This window comes from Melanostigma gelatinosum (genome assembly GCF_949748355.1).
Source record: "Melanostigma gelatinosum genome assembly, chromosome: 13".
NCBI classification, from domain to species: domain Eukaryota; kingdom Metazoa; phylum Chordata; class Actinopteri; order Perciformes; family Zoarcidae; genus Melanostigma; species Melanostigma gelatinosum.
In genome coordinates this window covers 3,351,763-3,378,305 of record NC_136646.1, presented here as the reverse complement: position 1 = coordinate 3,378,305, position 26,543 = coordinate 3,351,763, and the positions used below count along the sequence as shown (strand labels likewise).

The window sequence follows — 26,543 nt, the reverse complement described above, 5'->3', positions numbered from 1 at the left end:
GTTTGGCCTTTATTGGTTTGTGTGTCATAATAATAAATATGCAATATACTTTAGCGACAGTTACTGTCCTTTTTCCATTTTTCAGGCTATATTATTGAGTAGGCTTTTAAGTTATTATTACTATTTAAATACTGTGTATTTGCATGAGTGATATCAGCCCGTGCGTGCGGAAATGTGCTTGTGAGGGCGGGGCCCTGAGGCCCCACCTGTCCCCTGCTGTCTGACAGGTGGTGTCCACAGGAACGCTGGGTGTGAACGCTGACAGTCAACGCGCAGGTGAATCACAGTGTCTGTGGGAGTGCAAGCGGTGACATTGAGAAGGCGCGTGGACGTACACACACACACACACCCGGAGCAGCGGAACGAGCAGAGGACTCACTCACAGCCGACGTCCACCTGTCCTGTTGGGATTGTTTTCTCGTCGGAAGCCGGTGCCAGGTGACCTGTCAACATGTTCAAGAAAAAGTCCAAGACCACCGCGATAACGCAGCCAACTACAAGGTGAGTAGCGGCAGCCTACGGGACAGCGGCTTTACTACGAGCTATGGCGTCTCCTGAGTCCTCCGGTCTGCTCCACACGTAACGTGACTCCGCTGACACACACCGAGAGCCGACGCACAACTCCGGTTTGAAGTGAGCTTGCTTTGCGGTAAAGTCAGTAAATACGAACATGTACGAACTTGACACAATCTGTCAGTCCGTCTTCATTACGAGTAAATATTTCATCTTTGGTCACCGTCGTAGGAACAGTGTGACAAGTAGCCTATTCAAATGCATGTGCATATAATGTAAATACCATGTAAATATCATGTATACTAGGTGTAATTAACTAAACACCGCGTGGTATTTATTCATAAAGACCTCCGTCTAATACAAAGCGTGGTGTGGTGAGCGTGCATATGTCGTCCTTTTTATTTAATAACTTGTATGGTTCTTTTCTGAACATCTGGTGGACTAACGTGGTTCATACTAATGTGAATGCACTCCTGAATCATTTGGATGTAACTTCATTTTAAGTCCGTATCATCTGCGTTCAAGACAGCAACGAGGCTGTAGATGAGATTGCATAATGTGTGCTTTGACTCCAGAGAGGGTGTGGTGCTCCACAGGCTGCGCAGGAAAGTTGTAGCAACTGGTTTGTGAGGTATTCAGATGTGAGCGCGAGGAATGGCTTTCAGCCTCTCCCACTGTACGAACGCACCAAGCCTCTCCCTTCCACTGTTCGTCTTTCCGCTGGAGAGGCTGGAGAGGCTGACGTCTTCTTCAACCATCATCCCATGGCTGCTCATTGAGCAATGCTCCATGTCACTCAGCATGTAGGGGCCCCAAAAAGAACACCCTCTGGTGTCAAGTAGTAGGAGGTGGACTAATCTGTGTTTAAATAGTAACCCTCCAGTGAGAGCTGTGTTCCACTGTCACATCCACCATCAAGAGAAAAGGAATGACTGCTCGTCTTTATTTATCTTAAAGAACTATTACCAAGCAGGTTTGCACAGACGAGGACTTTGTCTTGGTACTTTGGAACAGAACAATAAATACAGTGCAAGGGTCAAGAGACATGGTACAGAATATAATACTGTAGAAAACATGAGGAATCCCACAAATAATATATGCAGGAGGCACTTCGTTCGAGTCCAGAACAAACCATGATATATGTGCATGTTTGTGGCTCGTATTGGTTTCTGCTCCTCAGGCAGTGAGACAAGGAGGATGGCCAGATAAGTCCTGATTATAGTCACTGCTGAACACCTTGATAACCACCAACAGACGGTGGAGGAATCCTAATAATGCAGCTCCACCCTCCTCATTCTCTTCATACGGCTCTCCTTATGCCACATGTGTCAAACTCAAGGCCCGCGGGCCGAATCCGGCCCGCCACGTCATTTTATGTGGCCCGCGAATCCGCCAGCAAAAAAAATAAATAAAAAATGTTTTTTTTTAAATAATTACAAGTTAGACTTGAAAATAAAAGTATCCCCAATGGTCGAAATGATGAGATATAAAGTTGAAATGATGAGATATAAAGTTGAAATGATGAGATAGCATGTTGTCTGTGTACCGACATTAAAACGATCACAACAGGTGGACAGGAGAGGCAACAATTGAAAAAGATCCACAAATAATCCCAAAATGTCCACGAAGAGAAAGATTGATGCAGAGGGAAGAAAATGTAATGAAAGATGTGAAAGCGAATACATGTTTGTGCTTCAATGAGAACAACGGGTCTGTCTTCTGTGTTATGAGGCGTGTCGGTGATGAAGGATACAATTCACGTCGGCATTTTGACACCAAACACGGAGCTAAATTTAGCATCCAAAAAAATATCAAACTGTCCAAGAATTAAAAGGCAGACTGCAATCACAGCAGAATATATTTACACAGCTACAGCCCAGTGCATGCTGAAGGTATGTGAGCAGAGCTCCGACCAGATACAGACTTTTACAAATGTCAGTTTGTGAAGAAACACCATCGCAGACCGAGTTCATGAACTAGCAGCAATCTAACAACACAGCAGCTAAGAGACGAGCAGGTACTTGTGTTTCTAATGAACTGTTGATGAAAGCACAGACAACACGGATACATCATCTATCATGTTCATCAGACCTGACTCTCAGTGAGCAGCTCTTGGATGTAGCTGCATGCACAGGACGACGACAGGGAGGAACATTAGTGATGCAGAGAGGTGAACAAACAGCTTTGAACAAAGTTAATGTCAGAACTTGTGTTTGATATTTGTCTTTGTTATTTTCTTTAATAGTTTGATCTTTGATAGAGTCATGTGGGTTTCTGAACCCTCAATTAAAATGATTTATGTTATAATAACAGAAATGTGTTTAAATATCATTTTTCATTTATATACCTGCATGTACAATATGTTTACACTTGAATAAACAATAATCAAATGCAGAGAGAGTTATTTAACAATATGTTAGGAGAAGTTAGTTGTACAGTCTTACAGTTACAACCGGCCCTTTGAGGGCGAGCGTGATGCTGATGTGGCCCAGAGAAGATGAGTTTGACACCCCTGCCTTCTGTAGTTGGTGCATGAAAGCTGTGATCTCAGGTATCTGGCACGCTGGCAGCTAACGACAGCTTCAAGTCCAAGCAGGAGATCTAAAGACGGCTGGAGTTTGGTGTTTTTGTGCTAGTTTAGATCTGTTTCAAGAGAAAGTATAAGACAGGCACAATGTTGTACATTTCCTCTCCTTATACAGACATGGATGAACGGGCCTCCTGGGCACAGGCTTAGGGGCCCAATCGGTCAGGGGCCATTGTCTCATACTCCGTCTATGTATCTGCAACATATGGCTGGGACAGAGCAGGACTGGTGTTGTGCTGTGGGGCTCACTGACAGCAGAAGCCTCCCCCCCCCCCCCCCCCCCCCCCACCCTCTATGACATAACGCTGGAGCGTTCTGCTTCTAATTTCACCCTCTCCCTGTGGGAACATCTGAGTTGTGTTTCTCAAGCTAACGCTCCAGTGCCAGTTCCCTCCCAGAGCCAACACAACCACACTGAAAACATTGAATCCGAGCCAGTGAGCCTCCCTGGAAACGATTGACAGCATGTTTGTAGCTCACAATACATCGTAGAGCAGGTAGGATTATTGGTGCATTGGTTTCAGACGCTTGAGTCTGAAAAGCAGTGTTCTGGTACTGGGATTCAAGACAACAGTGTGAGGTTATTCTCTTTGAACAGTCGGTCGGATTGCTTAACACTCAAAAGACCAAGGCACAGTTAGTTTTCATCTGGTCTGAACTTTCAAACAAAGATATCTGCTTTGAAAACCATAAATGTTCTATGCTCCCACAGTAAAGCAGCGCTTTGACTCATTTCACCCCCTTCAGGGTGTTTTTATTCGGATGGGCCTCGACAGACTAACTGGCAGCTGCTGCAGCACAGCTCTACACTGCCTGTTCACACTTGTTTGTGTTTTCACTTCAAACCTGCTCTGATATTATTTCATTTCAAAACCAGCAGGGGCTTTGAAATGAAAGTCAGTGTCCAGTGTTCGTTTGGCAGATGTTATGTAGTGTGTGTGTGGGGGGGGGGGGGGGGGGGGAGATGGATGGTGGATTTGAATTGACAGACATGGACTCTTTTTGCTCTGTCTGTCACCAGCACGCACGCGCACGCACACCCAAACACACACTCACACACACACAAACAAATTCGGTTTGGAAGGTAATGACTTGTGTTGGAGTTAATGTGTAACATTATTGTCATAACATTTATTGGTATCATGTGACATATGAGGGGTGCTGTAAATAATTTGCAGCATTAAATGGAATTCCGCCAAGAATGGATTTGAATCAAAAAAGCAATGCTTGGAGTCTATAGAAAGTGAAATGAGGGTAATGTGGTTTGGAAGGGGAATATGACTAGAGCCCACGAATACTGGATACCAATAAATCATAAAAGGTCTGATAACAACATGTAACACAATATTGGATGACCAACCCCCACATTAGTTTGGTAAAAACTAATGTGCGACTTTTTACAGTGAAGAAATGAAGGTGTCAGTGCTCTCTGGTGGACAAACTGTGAAATGGAGACTCTGTTTCGAAAGGACCTCAAACACATCTGAGACATTAATGTAGACACTTTATATTCTTACTAAATCAGCTTCTGTATCAGACAGGCTCCAGGACCACGCTGCTCTTGAAGTTGTATATATTATATGACCTGTACGCTAGGAGTGATGCACACACGCTGCTCTTTGGCACACATCACAGTGAGTGATGGTCTCACGGGATTGGACGAGACGTGTCTGCTAGTTTCCTTTTCAGGAACGATGTCAACCTGTTTCCTGCAGCCTCTCTGCTCTAAATGAAGGAGTTGTTCATTCAACATATCACAGTCTCGTTAATCTGTGACTGATGCTTGTTGTTTTTAAGTATGGCAGCTGTGTGCATACAAATGTTTCAGTACATTAGTAAACAATTTATGAACAGTTTATTGTTGAAAAACATTGTAACATTCCATATGAAGTATATGTTAATGATCATCAAATGAGTTGTTAACCTTTTGAGGAATCTTCTTCTAAACATTACACAGATGGACGAGAAAGCCAAGATGAAGCATTGAAGAAGTATTAGCGGTCTAAATAATGTTAACCAATTATTAACCAATAACAAAATGTTACAAACATTTATCTGTTCGATGTTTTACAAAGGTTTTCTTATTAAAGGTTTAAAAATCATTTAGTAATCATAAAAAAGGCTGAATGCTCTCATGTGTGCAACAATAAACTGTAGCATTACTAATAATGATTCAACATGATCAATTATCATTTCATTGTTTGACAGTAAAATAACTATGAACTAAAGTTGAATGAAGTATAATGTGTTGATGTGTTGGTATCGATTATTATATCGTGTTAGCCTGATGAGGTCTGTTTGTCTTCCAGCGCTCCGTCCACAGAACTGAGCACTCTGATCGACAAGCTGCAGAAGAATGCTGATAAAGTGGAGAAGTACAGCTATGACATCGAGCAGAACCTCAACAAGGTACAGTCTGATAACCAGAGACCTGTTAGTGCTGACAGATGCACAGTTAGAGAGAAACCTCTCTATGTACGAATCCCTTCAGATGATGGAACGACCAGGAGAAGCAACACTGAGTTCAACTAGTGCTGCAGTGTTGAGTAAAGAGGATTAAAGGCCACCATGATAAATTGGTGCAATGCTCTTCATGTACTTCATGTGTTTTATTTTTGGTCTGCAGGTATCACGTTAAGATGAAGTAAAATACAGCAGTTATCCGTTTCTTTTTACCTCCCACTGAAGGAGAGGTGGGAGCGTCTTCAGCTTCTGCACTGCGACGTATTTCACAGTGAAACAGAATATCCGAGGGCCGTACGCTTACAAGACAGATTCAAATCCAATCCAAAGCCGCTCTGTTCCACTGGGACTTTGAAGGGTCGTGTTGGTTTTGTCTCAGTAACATTCCTACATGTATTCAAAAAGTACGACTGAACAGGTGTTGCATTTTCATAAAGTTGGAAGACTTTCAAGAGACCGATTTCTTTTTAAAAGACTTGAAGCAGCATTCCTAAAACTTCTTACTCAGAACCCCAAAACACAGAATCCTACATTTCCCATAATGCCTTTCATGAGACCCTTTCATTCCTATATAGACCCTTCCTGATTCGTAAACACACGCGTCTCTTAAACTCTACACCTGCAGTTTGTGACGCAGTCTTTCTGCAGTCACCCAGCTCACGCTGTTATAACTCTGATTTGTCTGACTGACCTTCCTGCGTCCACTGTGTTTCTCTGCAGGATGTGAGTAAGATCAACGAGGGGAAGCAGCCTCTGTATCAGGATGACACCAACAAGAGAATCCTCAGCTCTCTGGAACTGCTCACCAGCCTGGATGAGGACGCCGTCAATGCCAAGCGCCTCCAGCATCCGCAGGCCGAGATGATAGAGAAGGAGTGAGTAGAACGCCGCTCCATACTGAAAGGCTCCATGTGATATCTGGACTAACCTGTCCAGAAGACCTCATGTATGTTCGTGTCAGACAGCTGCATGGAGGACGTGTTGTGTTTACGTGACCTGGGGAACAGGGGACATTAGAAATAAAGGCCTGTTTCTCTACATGTAAATACACCAGTATTTTAGAATCGAGCAACGTTGGTGTACTGAGGACATTGATGCCGTGGAAATGTGCATAATGCTGAGTCATTACAGTGCAGGGTATCCCCCCCATACAGCTTTTATATGAGAATTTACTGTACATTGTTGAATGTTATGGTCAAAAGAGATTAAGTTCAGAAAAAAATATTGTAATTATTTGTACTCATAGAAATAATGTGTGTGTGTATTCAGCATGAGCCAGCTGCGTGAGAAAGTGCTGAAGCTGAAAGAAGACCATGACCGTATCTACCACCTGACCCGCACTAAGGGGAAGCCCAGCATCAACTGGGGCAACATGATGGATGAGAAACTGGTAGGAAGCAGACCTGTACCCTCACACAGGGGTCCACTGTGGACCTGACACTAGGATCACACTCAGAACTTGTCGTATCTAAGCCAACAATGCAGAGGAGGAGAACAAATCGTCAGATACATGTTGATATAGCTCGTTAAGTCAATCCTCCAACGTGGTTTCTCTTCATTCATCACATTTCTTTCAAACTTGAAGCACACACCCTCTCAAACGTCACACACACGTCAACACCATCTTGGCTCCAAAGTGATTTACAAACAGCAGATTAGGTCTAAAGTCACTGCACTTACTCATCAGCAACTCATGACACCAGATGTCAAACTGATGCCAGAAATGTATTGTAACAAGGAAATGATTCCTCAATTAGATGTTGATACAGCATCGCATACACGATGTGGAACTGTCTCTTACTCCGCTAACGGGGAATCACTTTGATACTTTCAACTTCTTCTGCTGCCCCCAACAGATAAACATGTAATTAATGCAGCTTTATTAAATGAACAAAGTTGAGCTACAAGAAGTAGACAGCTGGATTTATCTGAAGAAATAGGGGGTGATGAGAAAACGTGGTCAGTAAAGGAGACCAAGTTAAGAAGATACCAAAGCAGAAAATAAACAGTTTTCATATGTATTCACATGAGAGCATATAGGTGTTTGACATATGTGGATTGTTTCATACTGTCCATCGTGGAGGCCCTTGGCTCTTACACGATCAACTGCTATTGACTTTCAACATATACAGCCTGAGCAAACTGTGACCGTGTGCTGGAGGGGCCTTCAATGTGTTGTTATGTCTCTCTGCCCAGGACAACCTGAACAACAAGGGCTTTGGCCAGGACCTGCCATCTGTGGAGAACGAGGTGGAGGAACACAACATCTTCCACAGTGAGGTGGAGGCTCTGGCTCCTCACATCGCCACCGGCGGAGACAAGGTACAAACAGAGAGCCAGAAGAAGCAATGTTTACGTCAGGCCTGATGTTTCCTGACACATGAAAGAACGTCCCAGTCTCTTCCACACAGGGGGCACACAGCTCATTAATCAAACACATGACCCTCGTTTTTCTCTTGTTCTGCAGGAATACGTCAGTAGCCTCCAGATGAAGTACGCCAAACTACTGGTAATTAACCACCACACCCACATTCACTCTCTGAGCCCACGGGGGTGCTTTGTGTGTGTGTAAATATCATTATAATCAGCATAACCTGTGACTGGAGGCTGGTCTTATATAAAGACCTCTTCCGTCTCCCATCACGTCGCCTTTAGCCCTCTGGGGACTGCAACCAAAACACTTCACTGCAGGTTTATCACACCGAATGTGTCTTCCCCAGTGTCAAAGTAGAGCACCAAATGTAGATCAATCCACAGCTGAAAATAGTCCCCAACAAATACACAATTTCCTGCTGTTTGAGTAACAATTGAACAAAGCAGTCTGCTGTTTTAGGAAACCACCCTGTTTTAGGGAATAAAACTTCATATTTGTCAACTATTTAAAAAATGTACGTCTTCAGCAGGAACCAATGGACTTAGGGCTGAGTGCCACAGACAGACTGGATGTATAACATAAAAATAAAAAAGAACATCGAATAATGCCAGCCTTATCCTTCAAGTGAAAATTTAATAAAACGGTTTAAATATATCACTACAAACAGCTACATTGTTATTGTTGTGAAGCTGTTTTGCTGGTCTGCAGCTGCTTCCAGCTAACAGCCCCACAAATGAGCAAATCAATATTGTGTATTAAGTATGAGGCAGCTGCACATGACACATTGGTCGCATGTATTATAAACGTACTGTCTTACTGCTGTTGCATTGCAGAGGAAAGATAAAGGGCTGAAGTAGTTTTTACCAGGATGGTTTCATTTTTCTACAAACAAAACCATATGCCGTTCAAATATTTTGAAAGACTTTCCTAGATATTTCTATCAAAATATATTTTCCTCAAATGAATATTGTTAGCTCAGAGCAACAGCTTCCAGGGAATCCAAGTCATCATGTTTGTATGCTGCGTAGGCCACTTCCAGCGCTCGTCAGCGCAACCTGCTGAGCCTGCGGGACTACATGCAGCGCTGCACCAATGAGCTGTACTGGATGGACCAGCAGGCCGAGGAGCGGTCCAGCTATGACTGGAGCGACGCCAACCTGGACTACCCCGCTCGCCAGAGGCAGTACGAGGTAGCTAACGCCACAGACAAGCTACATACTGTATATCGAATGAGCACCAGTGCATGCACCAATGGACACGAGCACATCAATAAATGTGGTCCACGTCTGTCTTGCCTCAACAGAACTTCATTAGTAAATGTCTGGAGTCCAAGGAAGCCTCCGTCACCAAACTGAATGAGGATGGAGAGAAGCTGATTGATTCTCAGCATCCAGGGAAGAATGTTATTGAGGTACATGCTCATCCATCCGTGTATGAATTTCTGTCTTCCCTTTTCACTTCCTGCTTCAGCAAAGATACGGTGTTCTGAAAAGACAAACCAGTGGTTATTGTAGTTTGGCTGCTCACCAACACGGCCGGCAGTTGATGCTGATCCTGTTTTTAAGTTTTCTTTGCTGTCAAAGTAATCCAGTGATAGTTGTCTACACATCCACGAGTAACACAATCCATTAATACTAACCTTTGTTTACATTACTAAGGCTCAGATGGTGTCGTGATTCTTATGTTCCTGGAACACTGACACTTCTTAATATTGGAAATGCACACACAACTGAAAGCTTTACATCCAGCCTCAAAGACAATAACCAGTGTGTGTCCAATATCTGTTGTTTCTTCAGGCTTTTAACCTTGCCTTGAAAACTGTACAGCGCATCGGTTAACTTTTTAAAAATGTGCCTTGAACGCAAAATGACTTCACTGTATTTTCACTGCTCAAGTGCTCACACACTTCGTTGTTTGTCAGGCTCACATGGAGGCGGTCCATGCTGACTGGAAGGAGTACCTGAACCTTCTCATCTGTGAGGAAAATCACCTCAAACACATGGATGAGTACCACAAGGTAAGACACAGGGACAGATGAGCACTCACAGGTACGTACACACACACACACACATTTAAACAGGCAAAGCTTATCTGTGTATGTGTGTGTGTCCAGTTCCAAAAGGAAGCGCGTGACACTCAGGACCTGCTGAAGCGGATGGACACAGACCTCAACCAGAAGTACAACCCAGAGTTCAAAGATATGTATCAGACGGAGGGCCTGATAACGGAGCTGGATGTGAGTGTTCTTTAATACTGACAGACTGAACCACTGACTCCTTCTACAGCACTAAAACATATGCTGCCTGTGTGTGCGTGTGTGTGTAGGACCAAGCTAAGGCCATGGACCACTTTGATGAACGGGTCAAGGCTCTCCAGAAGCGCAGCCTGCAGGTTTTGCCTCTGAAGTACCGCCGGGAAACCCCCCAGAAGATGCTGCCCGTTGAGGCTCTGTGCGAGTTTGACACAGACGACGTATGTAGTGTGTGGTTAACAGCTTATAGGCTGTGTAGCTGCTATTACGTAGCATTTGTTGCTCATTAATACATGTGAGAAACTAAAATCCTCCACTTCAGGGACTTCTTGATTCTTGTGAATCAAGAAAAGGCTCATCTGGTTCATCCTAGGACACGACGAGGATTAGTTTAAACTAGGATTAGATAACTAGCCAAGTTAGGTTACAGCATTTAGGAACTTACTTTGTGTGTATGCAGCAACGTTGTTTCACATATTTAAATGTTGTATTATTAATGTTGTTATTTAGGGTGTCACAATTTTGATTCTAAATCAAGAATTGATCAAAATAAGCTTTTGATTTCAAAATCTTTTTTCTCCGCCTACTTGCATGCGTCAGACGGGTAAAACACTTGAAATAGGACTCAGCGTTGCTACCGGTGGCCTGCCACTGCACTTTATGTGACCTCATGGCCGGTGTGCCTCGTAAACTCTGAAACTCCAGCTGTTGTTAAGTATCCTCCTGCCATCTCGTTTGTTTTAGTTTTGTTGTTGTTGACTTAGTGATCATGATGTCATACAGAATTCCTCTTTAAAGAAGAATTCGTAAAAGAAAACGTTAAATTGAAAATCAAATCGTAAGCTTAAAATTCAAAATTTGATTATAATTTGGTGGTCAAAGGTCACTTTGATCTCACATAACTTTGGCCCATAACTCAAGAATTCATATGCTTATTATGACAATTTCACACAAATGTCGAAGTGATGGCATTTTGGACAGACATGTAAGTAAACAATCCTAAAATAGTGATTTGATTGATGTCTCAGCAAAGAGCAGCAGGAGTAACTGTTCCTCTGGTCAACAGGTTCATGATCCACAATCAAATCACAATGTAAAGCATATCCAGTCATCTGATAACAGAACAATCAAACATGCAAGTCAATGAAAACAATTCAACTGTGAGTCGGTGGTTGATGGGTTATCATCACAGAGAGTTTCAACCATTTGCGATTCCCTCTTTGGAAGCTTTCTCCTAACTGCCTTTTTTCCTTCATCTTCATCATCTTATTGCCTCTCTGTGCTGCAGTGACCCCATTTCAAATGAAAACACTTTATTTTTGTGCCATATTTTCTCTGTCACTGGCTATCAGTCTAAGCCCAGCACGTTCTCAGCTATGAGAGTGCCTGACCAAGCACTCTGTCTTTGCTTTGCTTCTTCTAAGCACTCGGCCTGTAACTTGTTGGTTTTGTGGTGTAATGTATTCAAATCCCTTCAGTCGGGAGCTCCGGCTGACACTCTGAGTATCTCGTATAAAGCCCCTCAGGATGAGAACACAAGGGATTGGAAGAAGTCTGCGCTTTGACTAAAGAGCCTGTGGAGCTCTCCAGTTTATGTAGCAAAGCTCATCGTGTGCAGGTTGTCTCTTGACCTCACTGTTTCAGGTTCTCATTATTGCCCATCATGTGCAGGCCAGAATGCATAAGGTCAGCTCACTAGCAGATCTATATCCTCGAGCCCAGCAATCCCTTTCTGGGGGGCATTTTATTTAGAATTTGGTTTGTCGGGTTCAAAAGGCTTTGTCTGTTTGGAGAGGCACGTAATCGAAACACTTGTAAAGAACGATGTGGAGCTTATGGAGAGCCATCTTTTTACTTTTGGCAGATGACAGTTTGTTGTAGCATTACCGCCCTCTACTGTATAGAGAATGGAATAACTATCTTTTATGAACTTAGTTGAACTAAGTTCGAATATATACTCTATATACATGTTTTAATACTTTTTAAAATGAGTTTCTTATATTATGTTGCAAATTGTTTCATTCATTTACTTTACCCAACGTATTCATGTGCTTGTTTATTTCAAAATATATGAATTAATTAGATCCATAACTGACAGCCTCTTTTCGAGTCTTAACTTCCTTCCATCCATCATCTTCCTGTTACGGGGGCCGGGTCGTGGGGCAGCAGGCTTAGCAGACGTCCCTCTCCCCCAGCAACATTTTCCAGCTCCGCTCTGCTGGTGTTCTGGGTTTACCCGAGGTCCTCTTTCTGTTGAACCACCTCAGCTGGCCCCTTTCAATGTGAAGGAGCAGTGGCCCTACTCCGAGCTCCTCAGCTCAGTCCGCTTGTATCTGTCCATCACTCGCTCCATTTTAACCTCACTCATAAAACAAGACCCCAAGATCCTCCCTCACTCCCAACCCGAGGGCCACAATCCACCGTTTCCAGGCAGGGCCTCAGACGTGGATGATTAATTTCAGTTTAAATTATTTATAACTGATTTTTAAAATGGAGCTTTCAGATTTGTGTTACCACAAACTTATGTGTCATTCCACCAGATGCAATCTTACAAATCATTTGTTGCCAGCAAAAGATAAAACCAAGACAAAGTCCTGCACAGAGCAACAAGAGCTCCGATTGCCAAAGACTCCTGATAACACACAATGGTTAGACAGAGCATACCACAAAGTAACCACAAGTCAAATGTAAAAGCCTCTTTACATTAATTCAGTTATTCCTATTAAAAGGCAATAAGTAATCTGTCAACCACGTTCTGGAGAAAGCTGTTTAGTTGTCTAGAATGTGACTGTTTGAGAGGTGCAGTACTAGATGACAGATTGTAACTGTTGGACATTTACAGGGCCAGATTTTGCGTGGGGAGAGTTACACTCTGCTCCGGAACAATGGGTCCAAATGGGATGTAAAGGATGCAGCTGGACATCAGTTCACTGCCCCGGCCGTCTGCTTCATGATCCCCCCCACTGCCCCCGAGGCACTGGCAGTCTCTGACAGGTGAGCGTGTATGAACACGTACAAGAACAACGTTCACTGGATGACAAACGCCATTACATTTCATTCCAGTGCAGCTTTAACAGTTTTATATGTTTTGTGTGATTGCAGCCTGGCAAACCAACAAAAAGCTGTCAAGCAGAAGGTGGCGAGCAGCAGTGCAACTCTGCAGAAACGCTTCGTTGAGCTGAAGAAGGAGAGCGGGTCTGGCACAGCTACAGGTACAGAACTCTGCTGCAGCTGTTAGGACACTCATCACGGCTTCACGTTTCAAGCTACTTGATTTCATTTATTTGTTGCTCTGAGTAGATTTAACATGCTGGGGCGTCATACAGCTGTGTTTCTAATGCGAAATCATGGGTCGATTTACACAAATCCGGATTTGAGACTCATACTGATCAATTAATATGGTGATCTGGGGAAAAGGCCAGGTGTTCACTGTGTGATCGTTTCAATATTTGTAATTATTTGTTGTATGCACACAATGCGTTGATATAAGGTCCTTAACCTGGGTTATAATATTATTATTACGTGAGCCATGATTCAGTTATATTGTGCTAAATAAAATTACCACAAAGCCACAGAAAGCTTTGGGCTATAAGATATTCCAGATTGGGAGGCTAACAGTGATTCAGCAGTTACATTTTGCACCAGAGTAGGTAGGTTAATCCGGCCACGAGGCTGTATTAATAAACACACACACACACACACACACACACAGACACAATCAACTAGAGTTCCATCAGAAGGCCGGATTACCAACCAGGCCCCAGTTAGCTAATGGCATACAATATGAACATGGCCGAAACTTGGATGTAGTCTCTGTGTTTCTAAAGAGCCATTATGAAGCTCCTAGCGAGTGTGCAACAGCTAGCAACCTGAGATGGCATCCACCTGTCAATCACAGAGGCCACGCCCTCAATTGTGCCTAACTTTATGCCTTAAGGGCGTTTTACAAAAACGTTATATTATTTATAGACCAGAACCGTTTAATGTACCACGCTGTAAATTGTAACACTGTAAAAACAGTTTGTAAATGTTTATTTCTGCTGCAAAGTTGCTCATTTTAGCATGGAAGTCTATGGGGATTGACTTGCTTTTGGAGCCAACCTCAAGTGGCCATTTGAGGAACTGCAGTTTTTATCACTTCCGTGATGGCTTCATTTCTCACCACAGGAGGTTGCCACTTGATAAAAAAAATCCAGATTCGTCGAACTAATTTAGAAGAAGAAGCTAGGGTGAAAAGGCAAGATGATTACCAAACTGTTGTAGTAAACATCCATCACAGGTACTTCATGTAGATGTGCACACTCAGTTTTCCTGCACAATGAGGGATTATTATCAGGGCTGGACTGGGTTAAAATAATTGACCCTGGCACTAGGCCCCGATTGGTTCACCACAATCAATCTCACCCCAGCCATCTTTGTTCTTCTCTCTGTATAGCCCAATGACTAAAAGGGAATCAGGGACGATTGAAAAGAAACATGATAAATATCTTCAAAAAGTGTCACTGCAAAATTGTATACTCTGCTGTGATGAACAGGCTTTCCACACAGATGTGGAGTAGCCAGCCAGTGGGCAAAAATAGCCAGCTAGGGGATCCAGAAAATTTAGTCGCGAGTTATTGTAAAGAAGCATCAAGTTTCTAGTGCGTTTTAGCCCACATACTATGTAAATGGTTATTACTAAATAACACCATGCCTACTGCTGACTGATCAGAACTTTTGTCATTAAGAATCATTAGACCTTATTTGTCATTTGTATTCATTGACACCTCACTATAAGGTTTATCAAGACATGCCACAATGATGGTCAATAAAGTTCATTCATTTATCCGTACAGTCATTAAGCCCGTTACCGTCTGCTGCTGCTGCTGCTGCTGCCATAGTTCCGTTAATATTTGTCCAACACAGAAGACTACTGTCTGCTGTCCACTTAGCAGGACACAATGTCTCAGCTAAGGACATATAGAGCATAAGGGGGCGGGACAGATACAGACAGACAGGCTTGTCTCTCTATCATCATCACCCAGTGTATATTTAGAGAACAACAATGGGCCGATCTACCTGCTCTATTGGCCGGTTGGTAAGACGAAAAAGCGCTGTGTTGGCCCCAAAGGCACGTGGACCCAGCAGGAATGTAGCCGGTCTGCCAGATTGCCAGTCCAGCCCTGGTGAGATCCACATGGGTGATGTGCTTACTTTCAGTTTGACCACCAACGTTTCTTGTTAGGGCAGACTTTTCTGACGGGATGTCAGTGCGTCCCCAGATCTCAGCAATTACTCTGTAAAGTACAATATGTTGATGAGAAAGATTTCACATGTTTAAGGCCGACCAGAGCTGTCACTATGCGCCACTGAAGAAAATAGATTAAGCCAGATAATGAGGCTTATCATGTTGTGTGTGATCTCAGACAAACAGGAGCAGCAGTGCCGCCAGCTGATGGCCGGTCTGGACAAGGTTGCCAATGACCTGGACAAACAGGAGAAGAACATTTATGCTCGAGTGCGCCCGCCACTGGAGCAGAACAGGCCACTGCAGGACAGCGCCGACCGCATGCAGGATATGAGGGTAATGACTTCCACTTCATTCTGTTGATGGATCCAAATACGGTTTCGCACAACGCCTACATCTCTCAATTAAGCTCAAAAAGCTGAGAGAGAGTATTCATGCCTTTTACAACTCGCCAACTCCGACTGTTCCCTTCAGGACATTGCTGCTGCTGTCAGTAAGATTGAACCAGAGAAGTCCTCTAAAGTGCAGGAAGCAAAGAGCTTCTTGGTCTCAAATCCAACTTGTGCCAGCGCTCCTCAACTTCACAGCAAGGTGGACGAAGCAAACAAGAAGTACACCAAGATCGAGCAGCTTCTTCAGTGCTCCCAGGAGAAGTATGTGGCTTGATTTGTGTCTCAGTGTCTCCTCTTCTGTGTTAGTTGTGATTGTTTGGAGTAGTATTCCTTAATGGGCAGGTCCATTACTATTATTATTGTTTATAGGTTTGTATATCATTCTGTAACTTCTCAGTGGTGGCGTACCTATGTTTTAGCATCCCAAGCCCTCCTATCAATATTTTCCCATGTGACCTGACATAGCTTTCTACATGATGTCTTACACATGTATAGATGTAATTCTTATCCATAGTCAGTGTATTACTTACAGTAGTTAGATGGCGATCAGCACACTCCCAGTCAGAAACACACATTAACACAAACAAACTCGATGGATGCAGTAACCTCTGCTCCGCAAAGTCAAATGGAGTCTGTGGCTTTGAATGAAGTGTAGATAACGGCGTCTGATCCGCATCGGTAAGGGCTGTCTGACGGCAAGGAGAACTGGTGCAAGCATTCTAAACCTATCGTACACTTCAACTGATATTGATATTTCTTTTTGTGGCTAAAATACGTTTTTCTGCGGCTCCCGTCCACAGCCACTCTACCTCGCCACCAAACAGCCAATCCCAACGGGAGACTGAAGTAGTTGTATTGCTCTCTTTAAAGACACTAGATTCCATTTACAAAAACATTCATATGACCTTGCAGAAGAGATGAGTATACATACAAACCTCACTTCCTCCAAATTAGTTTCAGTCATTTCAATAATTTCCCAACTTATATAACTAAGCTATTCATAACCTTGCGGATGAGCTTACTTGGGTAAGCTACGACACTGCTTTTTGCTAACAGCGTTCCTATTTCATTTGTTATTCTATTATATACATATCTACTCACAGAATAACTGCACTTACCTTTTTAGACTGAAGAATTCCAACCAGCTGGAGACTTCCATTCAAAATGGAAAGACTTTACTGTCTACCTACGAGAACAAGCTGGCCAGGGAGGAGGTTGCTCCGTCTGACATCAGCTCACTCGAGAAAACACAGCGGGACCTTTCAGTAAGATACCTCTTTTATTCTTTGGCACATATTACAATGGCTCTGTTTGAAAACGACATACTGGCAAATGAAACCTTTAAGATCCACCATGGTGTTTTTGATCACTAGCACTGCTATGGAGCAACGTATTGATCAGCAGGTCCCATTTAGTTTGTATCCTGTGCATGCGCACATGCACGCACCAATACACATGATGGCTTTGTGCTGTTTACACTCAAATAAACAAGGAAGGACATTCCAAAGATCAGCTTTGCAATTATTTTATGTGGAAGATCAACTTGATTATTAATGAGGCAAAGTGGGTAACTGATCTAAAAACTACATATTTGGTGCATCTCAATAGGTGCATCTCAATGGGTTCCCACACAAAGTTACAATATTAACTAAGATGGATCCTGTATTACATGGTTTTGTGGCCCCTCTCTAGCAGGGTCCCTATGTCAAAATGTAGCCTTAAAAACTTCATCATTGGGCGTCCTGATCAATCCAATTGATACAACTGTAAATAAAGACTAATGTGCCAAAAAATCATTTCGAGAAAATTGTTATTTTAGTTCATATTCCCAAATAAAGCATTGCTTTATCATTTTGCCACTCATTTATTGATGTATTGAAACCTTGGGCAAGGCAACAGGTGTGGGACCAATAAGAGCCCCCTAACACGTTCATACAGCCATGTCCCTGATGTATACAAGTAAAATGATGCTGTCATCACCAAATATTCAGTTTAAAATGAGTGGAATTATTGCACTCATTCAAACATTTAGCGAGTGCTAGATGGAAAGGCCCCAACGCACTGTCCTTTTATCATTGACTTGTCTGTATTATTCTTTCCTGAAGAAAACATGACTGTGTATTTAATTAGTCTGCCTTGCTACTATGGTAGGATACTGCATCCGACCTGAGGTCCAAGAGGTCAGTTATCGCTGACTCGGAGCAGAACCTGCGTTCGGCCAAAAGCAGCTGTGACAACATGGCCACCAAATTCCAAGAGCACTGCCCCGACATTGAGAGGCAAGAGGCTGACGTCCAGAAGCTCAACAAGCGCTTCGACAACCTCAACCGGCAGACCGACTCCAGGTGAGAGGGTCAAGAAAAGGAGTCAGTAATAATCAATAATTATTGGAAGAAATATTGAGTAAAATATCACAGAAACACATATCATATAGTCCTATATATAGGATGTGTACAATGATCTCTTTTGCTGTGTGTTGCAGGTCTCAAAGCTTGCAGAGAGCTAAGATGTCGTACAACAATTACCGCAATGATTATGACAATCTGAACAGCTGGTTGTCTCGTGTCCCAAACTACGAGCCCCGTGAAACTGATGACACAAATCAAGTGGAGACCAAGCTGAAGAATCAGAGGGTGAGAGTGATGAGCAACAGGGCGATACATACTCACATATGCATATTTCCTGGTGTAGAGAAATACTCTTAAAACAACTTCTCCGTTTTCTTCTTTTCAGAACTTGCTCTCTGATATTGCAAGAAAGGAGTCTGACTTGAACAACGTGTCCAAAAATGCCCAGCTTTACCAACATGCTGTCAAAGTAAGATATTCATTGATTTGTACCACCACATCACTATCTTTAACTTGCAGAAATGAAATAAGATGATGGTTTGATAAATGGTTCACTGGTTCTTCTTTGTAGGACTACGAGAATGAAACTGAGAAGTTTAGATCCATCCTTGACCTTGAAGATGGACTTGTACCTCAAACATACAAGAGGAACAGACTGGAATCACCTGCATTGATAGTCAAGGGAGAGGTGAGGCACACCAGCTAAGCTTTTATGACATGTCACTGTCAATTCTGTCAGATGTCAGACATGACTGTAGTGAAATAAGCAAGTACTTTAAAGTACACAGTAAAGATATACAACCTATCTCTGTCTTCTCCATCCCTGCTTTCCATAACCTCTCCCTGTTTCAAGTGTGAGAGCTCTTTCTCAGCATAGATTAGCCATTGAATCCACCAACACACATTTAAAGGGGTACTTTTAGTATAGCACATCCATAATGCTGTGGAGCTTGTGAGAGACACATTAAAAAAGAATAATCAAAGCATTAGAGGTTGAGATATCCAGACTTTTAGTCCCTGGTCTGAATCATACCCCCAGAAACCCAGGATCCCACATTTCCCATAATGCAACTCAATAGTGTTTTTTTATTTGACTGACACACGTCCACATCTTTCAACTATGCACTCCAAGTTTATTACACAGCCTTTCTGTTGAAGATTTAAAGCCAAAATCAAAATAACTCAGGTGACATCACCGTGACATCATCAGGGTGTCAGGGTTTTTTCTGACTTTTTCTGACTTTTCTTTAACATATGAATTAGCAGATAGTTTTCCCAAAAAAGGTTGTGAACCACTGAAGTATCATTTACTGTATGTGATCTCCATGTAATTTCAATGTTGTTTTCAGGAATCCGCTATTGAGGCAAGGTTTACCGAGGTGAATGCTGTGAACAAGCAAAAGCTTCAGAATCTGGAGTTTGCCCAAAGTCTTCTCAATCAGGTGAAATATTTACACACTATAATAATAATAATAATAATAACAACTATAATAATAATAATGATGATTTACCCTTGACAGCAACCTCAGGCCCCTATTCAGTCTATAAATGTCAAATCAGTCCATGCTGCTGCCCCAGGAGAAGAACCTTGGAGAATCAAGAAGCAGCTGGAGGATGAGGTCCAGAGGAGGGAGCAGCTAGAGAGAGAAATTGAGACTATCCAGTCTGACATCTATGTCCTTGAAGGACAGAAGCCCCAGGACACAATTGTCAAGAAGGAGCTGATCAAAAAGGTTGCTGACCCCCAGCTGGACGAGGAAGTCCATAAGGTACAGCAGAAACTTTCAGAAGAGCGCCGCACTACCCATATCCTGGTGAATGACCTTGAGGTGCTAAAGTTGAAGTTGCGTGGCCTTGAGACAGAGGTCAAAGAAGGGGCACAGCAATACACGGTCAAGGAGGTCTTGCGCATAGAAAGAGATCGTGATCAGGAGGAGGAAATGCGCAAGCTTCGGGAAGAGCTTGATGAGCTAAGAAGGCAGAAGTCGATGAAAGACAATGAGCTGATTCAGATAACAAAGCAGGTGACACTTCTAGCTGAAGAGAAGAACAAAGAACAGGAGGTGATCACTGAGGAGGAAGTGATTAAAGTGCAGAATGATCCCCAACTCGAAACAGAGTACCGGGTGCTCCTTGACCGGCGACAGAAGGAAACGGATGGCAGGAAGCAGCTGGAGGATGAATTGCAATTTCTTCAAGAGAAGCTCCGAAGGATGGAGAAGGAAAAATCAATGGCCGAGGAGAAGATTTCCATCAAAGAGGTTCTGAAAGTAGAGAAAGATATTGCCTTTGAAAGGGAGGTAGAAAACCTCAGAAGGCAGTATGAAGACGAGAAGGGGAAACGAAGATCATCACAGCGCGAAAAGGCTGACCTCCTGAGGAAAATTTCCAGCCTAGAGGAGGAGAAGTCCAAGGTTGTTATTCAGGAGAAGATGCGGGAGATCATCCGCCCTGACCCCAAAGCTGAGAATGAGGTGGCCAATCTCCGGCTTGAACTTGTAGAGCAACAGAGGCGTTGTAGGGATGGAGAGGTCCAGGTTAGATCACTACAGGAGGAGCATACCATGCTGAGGAACAGAGGACCTCAAGTGGAGGTCAAAGAGATCATCAAAGAAGTCATCAAATACAAGACAGATCCACAGACTGAAAGAGAACTAGAGAGGCTTCGCAATGAAATCGTAGATAAAACACACCAGACTGAGAAGTCTGAGATGGAAATCCGCCAACTTCGTGATGAAATTGTAAGATGGAAGGACACCAAACCCCAAGTGCAGACTAAAGAGATAGTCAATGAAGTTCTGAAGTACAGAGAAGACCCCAAGACTAAGGAGGAAATTGATATTCTCAAAAGGAAACTGGCTGATGAACAACAGAAACGCCTCGACCTTGAAAATGAACGGTCAGGCCAAGAAGAAAAGATCAGACTGAGGAAAATCGATCTGTCTCAGGTCCGCGAGAAGTTTGTTCAACAAGAAGTGGTCAAGATGGAAGAAGACCCTCTCCTCAGATCAGAGTGTGACAGCTTCTCACAAAATATCAGCAATGAGCAAAAACAAAAGGAAAGCCTGAAAACTGAGCTCTCCCAACTGCAGAGACAGAAGGCTGACCTTGACCTGCAACTGGAAGAACTGGAGCGTGAGCGCAGGGCAAGGCGTGATGCAGAATTGGAGATCCAAAGGCTTCGGGTCAGACTTACTGAGCTGGAGATCCGAGACAAAGAGAACCGTGAGAAGGTGACTGTCAAACAGAAGGTAGTCCTGCAACAGGATCCCCAACAGGAGAAGGAACACTCCATGCTCAGACTACAGCTTGATGAAGAGAAGCACAAACGCACTCTGCTCGAGAAAGAGTTGAATATCCTCATCCAGCAGCAGCTCACCCTGGAGAAGATGGATGTGAAGGAAAGAGTTGTCCGCACTGAGAAAATCCAAGTTGAAAAGGACCCAGAGGCTGAGATTGAGATTGAGAACCTCGGAAGGACTCTGGAAGAAGAGAAAAGGAGAAGGAGAGAACTTGACCAGGAGTTGGCCAACCTCACCTCAAGGCTCTCTGATATGGAGTTCACAAACACCAAATCTTCAAAAGAACTGGACTACATCCGTGATGAAAGTGGCCGCATGCAGCAAGAAAACCAAAGGCTGCAGAATGAGATCCGCAAGCTTCGGGCTGAGATCGAGATCACCAGCAAAGAGACTCGTAGTATTACTGAGTCTGCACCAAGGGAGGAAGGAAAGAACCTGGAATTGAGGCTTGATTCACTACAGAAAGAACTATCAGAGCTCAGGGGCATAACCGGCCAGAAAGATGACGAGATCGAGAATCTTCAAAAGAACCTGGTGGCAGTGAGAATGAAGAAGGAACAGAGGGAGAGCCATCTGTGTAGGTCTATCGTGGTCATTGACCCAAATACAGGCAAGGAGATGCGACCAGAAGAGGCCTTCAAAGTAGGGCTGATTGACTGGAAGATGTTCGTCAACCTGCAGAGCCAGGAGTGTGACTGGGAGGAGATTACGGTGAAGGGCCCCAAAGGAGAATCCTCAGTTCTTCATGACAGAAAATCAGGGAAAAAGTTCTCCATCGATGATGCGTTGCGTCTCGGGCACATCACTAATCGCCAGCTTCAGCAGTACATAAACAAAGAAATATCCATCCAGGAGTTTGGCGTAATGGTGTCAGGCAAAACCAAGTAAACGCAAACATGCTAAGGAAGAGGATTTTTCAGTTGTTTCCTCTGTTTCATCTCTGTTGTTTAACAATCTTGTGTTTTATTGTACTTCCACTCTGACTTTAATACTATGGTGACTTGGCTGTAACGATGATTACTAATTGCACTGTGTATTTATTTGCTTATGATTATTCAATTTAGTGGTACTGGCATAAATATATGGATTGATGTTAGCATTATTATAGCCACCAACAATTTATGTGGTAGGAAGAGCTTGCTCAGCCAAGCTTTAATTTCTTACACTGGGTACGAGGGAAGAGGACATATCTTTGCATGTCTTTATTGGATATTGCCATTGAAATTCACATGGGTACTAAAAGTTTCATTCGGTTTTGTGGTTTTCCCAGGTTTACTGGAACTGATGTTTGCTCTGTAATCTTCAATAAAAGTCAAATCAAACTGGAAAATGTTTTTTGTGTAATTTAATTCTGTATGCTATATTTGATGATGGAGATCCAATACAGAGAATTGCATATCTAACTAGAAAATGCATTTCCTGCTGAAAATGCGTTGCAAAAACATGACTGAAAATAGATATCCAATTTTTTTTAAATCGCAAAAAGCTTTATGATTCAAAAAGTTTAAAGATTCCAACTATGAAAAGTCATATCACCCCTCTCCTGACAGAGCGGTTTCTGTGGCTTAAAACATTTCATCAGTGGTGATATTTGTAGTAGTAGAAGTTGTAGTAGAAGTATTATCAGTAGAAGTATTAGTAGCATTAGAATAAGTACTAGTAGTAGCAGTCGTGATATTTGTAGTAGAAGTATTATTAGTAGTAGAACTATGAGTAATTAGAAGAAGTAGTAGAAGACGTAATATCAGCAATCATAGTAATAGCTGTAGTATTGGTCGTAGTATTTAATATAACAGTAGTAGTTGAAGAAGTAGTACTAGTAGCAGTCGTACTAATAGCTGTAGTAGTATTACTACTTTTAGTAGCATGAATAGCAGTAGTAGTAGCAGTTGTCGTATTCGTGGTCGTGGTAGTAATAGCAGTAGTGGTAGTAATAATATTGATGGCAGCAGTAATAGCAGTAGTAGTAATAGTAGCAACATCAAACGTTATAGTAGTAGTAGCAGTAGTAGTAATATGATACTGGAAAATGCATTTCCTGCTGAAAATGCATTGGAATGCTGAAAGCTGAAATGAATCTCAAAAACATTGCTGAAAATAGATATCCAATTTTTTAAAAAATGCAAAAAGCTTAATTCAAAAAGTTGAAAGATTACAAATATGAAGTCATATCACCCCTCTCCTGAAAGAGCTGAACATTTTGATATTCGAACGGTTTCTGTAGCTTAAAAGAATTCCAGTGGTAGTGATATTTGTTGTGGTAGAAGCTGTAGAAGTATTATTAGTAGCATTTGAATAAGTACTAGCTGTAGCAGTCGTGATATTTGCAGTAGTCGTTGTAGAAGTTGTAGTGAAGTATTAGTAATTAGAAGAAGTAGTCGTATCAGCAGTCGTAGTAATAGCTGTAGTAGTGGTCGTAGTATTTTATATAATAGTAGTAGTCGTAATAGTAAAGTCAGTTTTTGAAGTAGTAGTACTAGTAGCAGTCATACTAATAGCTGTAGTAGTATTAGCACTGGTTATTAGTACTGGTAGTAGCAGGAATAGCAGTATTAGCAGTTGTGGTATAAGTAATAATAGTAGTGGTAGTAATAGCAGTAGTGGTAGTAATAATATTTATGGTAGCAGTAATAGCAGTAGTAGCAAAAGGTGTAGTCGTAATACTAGAAATATTAGCAGCAATAGTAGTAGTTGTTGCAGTATTAGTAAGAGCATTCATTATTTCAACAAAAATTTTGAGCTAAACGTTTAAATACAGTTAATCCATGAGGCTTTTATTTTTGAAAGGGTGGGACTGGGTGGGGGAGGGAGGGAGAGAGGAGACATAATCATCATGTTTGACACATAAACGGAGGTTATTAAATGACAGGCTTCATCACAAGCAGTTCAGTTAGGATTCATTCTGTGGGGCTTTTATTTTAAAATGGCGTGTGTGTGTGGGGGGGGGGGGGTGGATGAGGGGTGAAAGATACCGTGTTCTGTGGAAGATGTTTTTGAAGCAAAATTTAACATTGGTCTCTATGGAGCAGAAAGTTGGTTTTCCTCCTCAATTAACGACTTCTGTGTCAAATGTGGAAATCTGTGGGATTCCACAGTAATTTTTCTATGACAAGGACAATATTAGCTACTTCTACATACAGAAATTATGCATGAAGAGTGAAGATTGTGGACACGGTGGCAAAACACAAATGTTTTTTTCACAAGAATCTCAAGCTGCTCTTCACTCTAGCGGTGACATCACACACTCTAAACTGAGCCCATTATAAAGTCAGAAAAGGGCTGAAAAATCATAAAAGTAAAATTGCTGCAGTTCAAAAAGTTTAAAAGATATCGGAAAGCTGAATTACGCGGCAACATTTTTAAGTTGAAATGGTGTCTGTAGCTTAAAGTATGAGGAAGTTGAAGGATTTGAAAGTTGAAGAAGTTTAAGAGGATTTGAAAATCTTCTCCATAGAAACCCATTAAAAACAAAGTTGCAGAAAGCTTAATAATTCAAAAAGTTTAAAGGTTAGAAATATAAAAAGCAGACCATAGCAGACCTCTGGTGAAAGAGCTGAACATTTTAATAGTTGAACGGTTTCTGTAGCTTAAAAAATGGAGGGAAGCGGTGCGACGGAAGAAATAGAAGAAGTTGAATAAAGAAACAGGATAACAATAGTTGGAATGCTTAACAGCATTCCAACAATAAGCAGAAGAAGACACTCAGCTAGCCGCTAGCCTGTAGCGAAAGTTATGGATAAGTTGTGAAAAAAAAAAATGAAGACGACAGTGGTGCCATACCCCCCAAAAGTCTAAATGTGTGTGCAAGTACAACCCTGACTTTCTTAACCCTTAGATGCATAAGTGGGTCAAAAATGACCCGGTGAGGTTGTTTTCTTGAAATATCTTCGTAATGAAAAATTGTTATCATTTCATATTCCAGGTATTCCTCAAAAAACATGTTTTTGATATAATGCCATTTACATTTTTAACTTACCTTTTATACATTTTAAGAAATTGTAGTTTTTGTATTACTACCCCACGCTTCCATAAGTGGGTCAAAAATGACCCGCATGCATTTTCTATGGAATCCAATGGGAACCTTTGATTCTCATCAACTGTTTCTGTCAGGAATAAATTTACTGTGGACCACACAGACTATATCAGAAGTGTCACCCCTCAGGAAGATTATTTTACACAGCAAGAGCTGATACGTGTAAGTATTATCTTCATATAATATTGTGTGTCTTTCGTGACTGTTATTATTATTTATCAACAAATTAGCCTACTTTATAACTAGCTAACACTAGCTAGCTAACTAAGTTAGCTAACATTCCTATATGTAGTGTGTGTGTGTGTGTATTTATTTATATCGCTACATATTGATCTATTGAAAACATTACTCTTATGTTTCCTCATCCAAGGTGTCATGGCTGCTAGATACACAGCTGAAATGGTCCTACAGATGCTGGATGATGGAGAGGCAGTAATGGGGTTGGACTCAGAGTCTGAAATTTCTGATGATGAGGACCCAGACTTTTGTCCAGGTGGCAGTGGCAGTCGTCCACCTGGAAATCCAACTGAACAGGATCAATCTGACTCAGAAGATTCCTCTTCTGTGTCCTCTGAAGAAGAAAGTGTCCAAATCATGTCCAACAGAATGAGTCGGAAGTGCTCTTACTGGAGCGAGTTACCTCCCACCCAGGGCAGAACACAGAGCCACAATATCCTCAGAAGTTGGTCAGGGCCTGCACAAGGGCTTAGCACCACTGTCTCACCAAAAGATGCATGGGAGCTCTTTATCACTGATGATATAATACAAGAGGTGATGAAGTGCACAAACTTGGAAGGACGGAGAGTAGCAACAGCTAGAGGAAAAGAATGGAAAAATGTCACCAAAGATGAATTCATGGCCTTCATTGGATTGACCCTGCTTGCAGGAAGTGAGAAGAACTGGGATGTATCAGTCCGTGAGCTGTTTGGGAGTCCTCTACATAATCCCATGTACAAGGCCACTATGGCTGTTGGAAGATTTGAAGACATTCGCCCTACCTTGCGCTTCGATGATAAGAGGACCAGAGCCTTCCGACTGGAAACAGACCATATA

General features: G+C 42.4%; 1 protein-coding gene across 1 annotated transcript; it reads left to right on the top strand.

Annotated features, from left to right (window-relative positions):
* The first annotated feature begins 269 nt into the window (after positions 1-269).
* Positions 270-22,774, top strand: ppl (periplakin). Its single transcript, XM_079281882.1, has 22 exons — positions 270-501; positions 5,410-5,509; positions 6,284-6,438; positions 6,833-6,953; positions 7,760-7,885; positions 8,031-8,072; positions 8,966-9,127; positions 9,241-9,348; positions 9,859-9,954; positions 10,051-10,173; positions 10,263-10,409; positions 13,031-13,182; positions 13,291-13,400; positions 15,594-15,751; positions 15,890-16,068; positions 16,934-17,072; positions 17,959-18,152; positions 18,290-18,440; positions 18,541-18,624; positions 18,727-18,843; positions 19,505-19,597; positions 19,676-22,774. Exons 1-22 carry the CDS (start codon positions 452-454, stop codon positions 22,343-22,345), a joined length of 5,277 nt encoding a protein of 1,758 aa, XP_079138008.1. The 5' UTR covers positions 270-451; the 3' UTR covers positions 22,346-22,774.
* The last annotated feature ends 3,769 nt before the right edge of the window (positions 22,775-26,543 follow it).

What these genes read in the sequence shown, in the direction of transcription:
- ppl (XM_079281882.1), top strand. Translation starts at nt 452, where the DNA reads ATGTTCAAGAAAAAGTCCAAGACCACCGCGATAACGCAGCCAACTACA. An exon ending in GCCTGATAACGGAGCTGGAT is followed by an intron (nt 10,174 to 10,262) that starts GTGAGTGTTCTT and finishes GTGTGTGTGTAG; the next exon opens with GACCAAGCTAAGGCCATGGA. An exon ending in CATTGATAGTCAAGGGAGAG is followed by an intron (nt 18,844 to 19,504) that starts GTGAGGCACACC and finishes TGTTGTTTTCAG; the next exon opens with GAATCCGCTATTGAGGCAAG.